This window comes from Pezoporus occidentalis, unplaced genomic scaffold (genome assembly GCF_034315485.1).
Source record: "Pezoporus occidentalis ecotype Australia unplaced genomic scaffold, CSIRO_AGI_Poc_V1 ctg195, whole genome shotgun sequence".
NCBI lineage: Eukaryota > Metazoa > Chordata > Aves > Psittaciformes > Psittacidae > Pezoporus > Pezoporus occidentalis.
In genome coordinates this window covers 5,093-13,011 of record NW_026913800.1, presented here as the reverse complement: position 1 = coordinate 13,011, position 7,919 = coordinate 5,093, and the positions used below count along the sequence as shown (strand labels likewise).

The following is a 7,919-nucleotide window of genomic DNA, read 5'->3' as shown; positions in this document are numbered from 1 at the left end:
ACTACAGGAGAGTTCACTGAGGTTATAAGTAAAATGCAATAGCCAAGACTTGCGGATGTGGGTTCACTGCTACTTGAAGTATAAAACAATAAAGCTGCCACCTTTGCTCTGGAATAACCACTTAATTTCCCCTCACAGAGTAAAAAAACTCTTTTCAGAATCTAATTGTTATGCAGAGCATTACCATGCATACCACCTTGATTTGTTTCCCACCACCACCCCAAAAGGAACTGTTTTCCAAAACAAAAATCACAAGCAAGTTTCAGACAAAATATATATATTTAAAAAATTCTTTACATTAAGTCAGGAAACATAGGAGCTTGCATACAGTTTATTATAATAACTCAGTTCTCAGCTCCCTACAGTTCAGATAACCCTGGTGACAGTGTTTACAACTTCTAATTTTTGCTTTCATAACTTCAAAGCAAACAATACATTTGAGTGTATTTTACTCTGTGCAAATAAGACAACTTTTGGAATCCTTCAGAAGAAATATCCAAGATTCTGTTTGCAGAGGTCCTTTTTTTTCTCAAAGATGATTTATGCAAGTTTTTGTTTTAAGATAAAGTGCTCCTGTCCAGCAGAACCCAAAGGCCTTCAAGAGTTCAGACAGCAAGTTTAGCTCAGATTAAAAAACAAATAATTGGTCATACAAATTCCAGCTTCCCATGTCCGCTGTACATTCCCCAGTGGACTAGCGAAAGAATTTTATCATTGCTGAGGTCTGAATGTCTCATTTTATCACAGGTCATGCAGCAGTTCTCATGACCAGTCACAGGCACCATGCATTCCAAGTCCAGTTTTGCCACCTGCCCTTTTTTTGAATGATGTCCATGAAAACTATAGTGCAAACGGGAGAGCATTTGCTGTCGTTGATCTTGCAGTCTCTTATTTTCACTCCTGAGCATTCGCAAGGCCAGCATGATAAGGAGCACCAAGATTAGCCCACCAGCTATAGGAACAGCAATTACTGCTGCCCTGAACCATAACTCTTTCGAAGAGGTCAATTCCTGCACCTTGGTGATGAGATTCCTGCTGCTGTCATGTTGATATCTGCTCCCTTGTCCTGCAAAGGGAAAAAAGTTGAACCTCATTTCAGAATCAACAATTAGTTTATATATAAGCAACTCCATTAAATGCCAGTGACAAGTTTAAGGAGCAACAGCTACAAACTCTGCAGTATCCACTGAAAATACTCTTACAAAGAAAAAAAGATGAGTTTAAGGCTATTTATAACATGGAATTTCTTATCCTGATAGCCAATTTAACTAGGAATACCACTGCCATTGCTTCTTAGAAGCAATCAATAACAAGTTGTCAACATTGACCTTTACCATTAATGCAAGCAAAAAAAAAGTAAGAGCTATTCAGCTGAAATGCTGCTCCCCAGCATCCAACCACCCGCTCCCCCCCTCTGGTGTCTCTACTTACAGCAACAACTAAATCAATAGCAGACATACAAGGTTTTCACTGCCACCAGCATAACAGCCAGAAGAGAGATTTCACTGAAGCTTCCTTGCCCTACCTGAAGTATCACTCCTGGAAGGAGACAAAACATCATGTAGTCCTCTGTAATTGCACATATCTTCATGACAGCATTCCAATGTGGACATGGTGGTGGTGCCAGAGTGGTTTTGTGCTTGTTTGGCTTGGCAGATGTCAGCTGTGCTTGCAATAGAGTCCAAGCAGCCATGAGTTAGCGGGGAATGTGTATTCTGAGGATCAAGCAGTCTGGAGAAGCAGGCACTAAGCTCAGATTTGCACATATAGCCAGTTGCAACACAGTGTGCAGCATCACAGTAGCATCTGATTTCACCTACAAAATAAAAATTGTGCAATAAAGGTCAGAATTTAGCTCATTAACGACACCTCACCAGGAACTCTTACTAGCCACAAGCATCACAAAAATCAAACTCAGTGCCAGTTTTGGGATACTCCTCTAGACTGTAAATCCATGAGAGCATGGCTTTCCTTCTCATAGCTGTACAGTGCCTACCTGCTGTAACCTTAACCCCTGTAAATGCCTTAGGGCACTTGTTTTAATTACTAGTACCACAGTCTTGAATTAAAGCAAGACTATTTCACTAAAAAAGGGACTGGGAGAGGAAGGTCATAGTGGCTTTTTTTCCAAGGTAAATAACTAACAAGACCATTTTACAGCTACTTCCACTCACTGTCAGCAGTTGCATCGAACTGCATTTAAAGTCAAACCCCAATTTTAAAAGCAATACACCCTTCAGCCCTACAGGAAGTCACATCTATGTTTCAAACCATTACTATAGGAACAGCAGTGTATTTTTATAAAGGCAATGCATTTTCAACTGGGTGTAAACACACAACAAAAATACTGGGTTTAAATATTTGTGTGACAAATGAAGAAAAAAAAAAGAAAAAAGTCGGAAATACTGAATTGTTTATTACCTCTCAGTACTGTGCCAAAATTTAAAAGGTTTAACTAACACCTTATAAAGCTATTAGCTAGAACCACTACCATCCAAGTCTCCCAGTCATGAAGGCTTTTACTGCATGAAACTAGGAGACTCTTTGTAATTTCTTCAGGAAAAAAAAAAAAAAAGTAGTTATTCACACAAAAAGGCTTTTTTTTTTTTAATCAGTATTCTAAAACTGAAACAGTGCAAGTTCATAATTATGCTCACCATAGTCAATGTCTCTCAAGCCGAATATAAAGTTACTAGATGGGGTGAAATTGCAAGACTCAAAGCTCCCCCTCATTCCTCCCCAATCTTGCATGCCATCCAACATGCAGTCAAAAGGGGAAACACTTCAGACTGAAAATCCTCTACCAGCTCTATGAAAAAAAAATCTCTCAGGAAACCTCAAAAATTCCTGAAGGAAGCGATAAAAAAGTTCCCTTCATAAAACTCTTCATTTTGTGCTCTGCAAACTGCTCTGGTACAAATTATACATGTCCTGCACTGTAGGGAAAACTTACTCTTTCTAGGCAAGTTGCAACTCAAACACAATTCAATGTGCCATTGATCCAAGGTTTAGAAGGCCAGATTTTAGAGCCATCCTTAGAAGAGTGAACTTAAAACTACTTCCAAGGTGCCTGGTGTACTTGTAATCACAGCAGCACCAAGGCTTTCAGAGTCAACTGAATTGCTGGATGTCTTACTTTACAGTCTGCATTTAAAAATCAGTCTACAGGCTTCCCTGCTGCCACCCCTTCTCAGGATGCTTCCTACCACCCCATACCTAAAAAGCATTCCAAAATACGTTTAAAATAATCCCAACCAAGTTAGCTTCCCCTCTCCAGCCTACCTCAACACTTTCCCAAAATGCTACTGCAGGCTCCAGGCCTTGAAGTTCCCGCTGCTCCTTAATAACTCTACTTAATAGAAGCCAAATGATGGAGTGTCTCACTGTCTCCAGTTCAATTCCCCTGGGCTTTTAGACCAAGTAACCTAATTTTTTGTGCATTCACATACACTGTCATCCAGCATGCTATGGAAAAAAAGACTCAATCATTTTCTAAGCATCCTATGTGAGGTCTTCCCCCAGCCTCTGAAAAAAAACCACACACCAAAAAAAAAACAAAAAAAACACACCCCCCCCCAAAAAAAATACCAAAAAACCTCCAGCTTTTCATCATTTTCTAATTTTATGAGTTAAAAATAAGATGCAAACAGGGAACAGGACGAGGGCTGACAGTCCTTTCATTGAGTCTCAGTACAGCACGAGAAGAAAGTGAAACAACACACATACTTCCATTTTAAGTGTTTATATAATCACGCTTAAAAGTCTACGTTTTATTGATTTAAGACAATCTTATAAACAAAATCTGACAGGCTAGTCATCAGGTTAATTCAACTGCTTTTTAATTAAAGCCACGTTCTCGGTGAAACAGAATGGACTTTGTATTACTGTAGTAAAACTGTATTTCTGTCAATTCATAGTTTCTTCCTGTGCTATGCAAAAAGCCAGAAAGGGTATTTAGTATTTTGAAACAGTGAACAATGCCCTTCTGTTCCCTCCTCTTTCTTGTTACTGTATGTAGCTATTAAAGAAAAATGTCTACTTTTAGTCAAGATGGCTACAGGAGAGACTGCAGGCTTCTCTTAAAGCTTTTGAAGTCAGCAGCAGCCAGAAGTCTGTGATCCCCTAATTATATCATTATCAGGCACATAGTTTCAGTATCTGCGACTTCACATCACTCAGTCACTCCCTGTTCTGCCCGCTTTGATGGGGCCAGCCGGCTCCCCCTGCACGCTGCAAGGGCTGTTATTTAGGGTTAATTACAGCCTGCCTTCCAAAATAAATAAATACCGTCGCACATCATCACCGCACTAACCTGTCCCTTAACCTCCTCCCCGCAGCACGGCGATTACAAGCAGCCAGAGGGTCGCCTCTGCCCGGAGGCGCTCCCCGGGCGGCCAGAGCCCGGCTCCAGCCCCAGCCCCAGCCCCACGGCGGGCGGTGACAGGGCAGGGCTTCCCCGCGGCCGGGCTCCGCTCCCGCTTTGACAACCGCGAGCCCCCGCTCTCCGACTGACCAGCACGGGCGGCCAGGCTGGACGGGACAGGAGGGCGCAGAGCCGGCGGCTCCCCGCCACCGCCCGTCAACAACGGCTTCGCGAGGGGCTCCCGACACAGCGCAGGCCCCGCCGCGACCCGCGCCCTCGCCGTGGGGCGGCCGCGGCACCGGTCCCTCCGCACTGACGACACCGCCGCCGCCGCCTGATCGGCTCCCCCGGGCCCGTAGCCGCTCCTCGCCCCGCTCCCCTTCTGGCGCCAGGCCTCCTCTGGAGTCCCGTTTCCCCCGGCGCGGCTCCCCGCAGGCGCCGGGCTCCCGTAGCCCCCGGGTCCCCTCCGGCGCCAAACACCCCATGGCGGCCTCACCTCTGGTGAGCAGGACGGCCATGGCGCACAGCTCCAGTTGTAGCCAGATGAAAATGTAGCTGGAATGGCGATCCATTTACCCGACCGCCCGCCTCGCGAAGCGGCGCCGCTCGCCACAGCCCGCAGCGCAGGCACGGTCGAGCCGCCGCCCGCCCCTACCCCGCTGGAGCACCGAGGAGGAGCCGCTCGCCCGCGGGCAGAGCCGTTGCGCGGCCACCGCTGCGGTGTGCAGGGGGGACAGCCGCGGCTCCCTGCCTTCCCCTCCCTTCTCCGCCGCGGCGGAGCCCCAGCGCCCGGGAGCGGCAGCACCAGCGCAACGGCTCACTGCCGCCAACCCAGCAGGCGCCGCCTCACTGACACGGCGGAGGCGCTTCCCGCCCCGTAAATACCTCCGGCGCCGGCCGCGGGCCGGGCTGCTTCGCCCCGCCCCCTGCCCCGCCCCGCCCCATTGGCTGCGCCGCGGGCAGGGCCGCCACTCCTTCCCCCCCTCCCACCGGCGGCGGGCGCGGCCCCGACGTGCGCTCCCGCCCGCGGCGCCCCCGGGCGGCGGCGGCGGCTCCTCCGGCTCCGGGCGGGCCGGCTGGGCGGGCCATTAACCCCGCTTAATTCAATGACGGGCACTAAGTGCAGGTCCCGGGGGCTCTGCCGAGATAGAGATCGCTGGCGGCACGGAGCGCCCTCTCCCGCTGCATTAGTTTCGGGGCTCTCCCAAGAGAGCTCCGCCGGGGTCGCTCGGAATAACCCCCTTCCGGAGGCAGCAACGTTGAGCTGCGCAAGCAAATGTAGTGGGTCTGCCTGCAGGTTTGGCGGAGACGTGCTTAATCAATAAACAGTGCTGACAACCCCGTGCTCGCGGGGAACGGCCAAAGGGAACGAGGCTGAACCTGCCCCGGCCGTGCCCGGGGGCCCGCGCTGCCACCGGGGCTTCGGCGGGTCCCCGCCGCCAGTCCTGCCCCGCCTCCCCTCTCCCTGCATTACGGCCAGACCGGGATGCACAAGTGTTGCGACACCGGGGATGCCGCAAGTTTCGCTGCAGCCGGGTTTGGGTTTTGAACTGCCCCGTCGGTTTTTGAACCGCCGCCCGGGCTGCCGGGGAGCTGACAGCGGCTCTGCTAAAGGCTGGCGGCGGCGGCGGTCTCAGTCCCTCCGGTCCATGGTGCTCCCGCGGCCCGGGGCGCGCCGTGCGGCGCAGTGGTTACCGCGGCTCCCGCTCCTCCGCGGGTTTTCCACGCTGGTGTCACGTCCACGCAACAAGGGCAGGCCCGTGGGTCGGTGTCACCCCGCGATAACTGTTCTCCTGCCAACATTTCCTATGGAAGAACAGTCGAGGAGGGAAGCAGGAGGCGATGCCCCACCACCCGGCATCCTGTGGGTCGTGTTTACCTTGGACAGTTTTCCTTTATGTCTTGGTCCTGAAAACAGTGTGCCCCATAGTTAAAATTTCTTTGCTAATTTAGTTTTCTCCTTTCTGTTCCCATTACAGTTTATAAGCCTTGATTTCTACTCACACACTGACTGTTTCCCATTTATGGGCAAAATGCTTTAAATATTTGGGTCCACAGCTAGTATTAAAGCTGTTGGATGATGTGCAGATAGTAAGGTAATAGCAAAATTTACGTTAGAATTTTAATTTGAGATGTTTTGTGAGTCTTTAAAAACATTTTCTATTCAGGACATAATACCTTGTGACAGAGACATTCCTTCCCTGAAAGAGAAAGGAGGAAATATGAAATCTGAGATTGAGATAACTCCAGCTTACTTTGGCAGAGAGGAGCAGACTGGATCTCCAGCTAATTAGTGCTGATGCCATCACACCTTATAATGGTTTTACTGTGAGTCTTGCGATTTGCATATGTATAAGATAGATACACGTGTGCTGCACCGCAGTCTTTACACTTATGTTATACATATTTGCACTCCACCACAAAGTAATTTTATAATTCTTGTTCCTGTTTAGAAATTACAAAAGCAGCAAGATCAGCCAAGCCATATCTCCCACTCTGGCACCGGTGATCAGACACTCATTTGCAAACACATGAAAATATCATTCATGACAAGTTAGAATCATTACAGCAACGTGTGTGATTCTGATTCTTCTGTTCTTACCACTGGTGACAAGCACATTTAGCAGATCTCATTTGTTACATGAGATACTGACAGACTGGAAATGGCTTTTATTCGTGGAGCCACATTACTGCACTAAGTAACATGAGAGACTCCCAGAGTATTATAAACATCCTGGCTGAGGGAGCATGGACAGGCAATGTGCTCCAGATCAGTTTTGAGCAGTAAATTTCATTGACAGTTGTCAAGTTTGAATTATGTGGTACAGTTTACTGTAAAAAATTGCTAATTCTGCATACTACAGGCATTCTTGAAGTACCACAAGTGATGGAGGGGCAGCAGGGATCACCTTCAGCCTTAGTTTCCCTCAAAGTAACTACTTTAAAGAACCTTTTGGGGAACCTGTGCATGAAGCCAGGTTCAGGAATTGCTGACTGACTGACTGGCAGTGTCTCCTTACTCACTGGTACTCTGCTCAGGGAGCTGCCTGCACAAGGATCGTGTTGGGTCTTCTGAGAGGACATAACATAAACAAAATAATTCAGCTTCTGCAGTGCTAATTTGCTTTTGTTTCAGAGGCAGGAGCAAGCAGGGCCAGACTGGCCTGCAAAAAGGGGACAGGAGACAGACCCAGCACAAAGCAGTAGTAACAACATGTTCTGCAACCAGAAGGAATGTGGGATAATGACTACAAGGAACCATCAAGGAAAGCGTCAGGAGCCCAAGGCCACATGATGTGTCTCCAGCAGCCATGGCAGAGAAGCCTGGAGACTCCACTCGAAGGGACTACATAGCCCCACAGACCACAGGGCTACTCCCTCACACCAGATATGGCAAAGCCCTTTGAAACTAACACCAATGGAGGGCTTCTTAGTTGCAAAATCAGCCTCCAGGCACCTCAGGGAAAGGGACTGCATTGGGAAGCATCTCACAGAAGCACATTCCCCTCTACATCAGCTCTAAACTGTGTCATGAAATTTTGATGCAAAACTTTGG

The 7,919-nt window shown here is 48.3% G+C and overlaps 1 protein-coding gene across 1 annotated transcript; it reads right to left on the bottom strand.

The window, feature by feature from the left end:
- Positions 1 to 260: 260 nt before the first annotated feature.
- BAMBI (BMP and activin membrane bound inhibitor) lies at positions 261 to 5,168 on the bottom strand. Its single transcript, XM_062617338.1, has 3 exons — positions 4,860 to 5,168; positions 1,526 to 1,816; positions 261 to 1,066 (listed from the first exon to the last, which is right to left on the bottom strand). Exons 1-3 carry the CDS (start codon positions 4,933 to 4,935, stop codon positions 648 to 650), a joined length of 786 nt encoding a protein of 261 aa, XP_062473322.1. The 5' UTR covers positions 4,936 to 5,168; the 3' UTR covers positions 261 to 647.
- Positions 5,169 to 7,919: the final 2,751 nt, after the last annotated feature.

What these genes read in the sequence shown, in the direction of transcription:
- BAMBI (XM_062617338.1), bottom strand. Translation starts at nt 4,935, where the DNA reads ATGGATCGCCATTCCAGCTACATTTTCATCTGGCTACAACTGGAGCTG. An exon ending in GGCCGTCCTGCTCACCAGAG is followed by an intron (nt 1,817 to 4,859) that starts GTGAGGCCGCCA and finishes TTTATTTTGTAG; the next exon opens with GTGAAATCAGATGCTACTGT. An exon ending in TTCCAGGAGTGATACTTCAG is followed by an intron (nt 1,067 to 1,525) that starts GTAGGGCAAGGA and finishes TTCCCTTTGCAG; the next exon opens with GACAAGGGAGCAGATATCAA.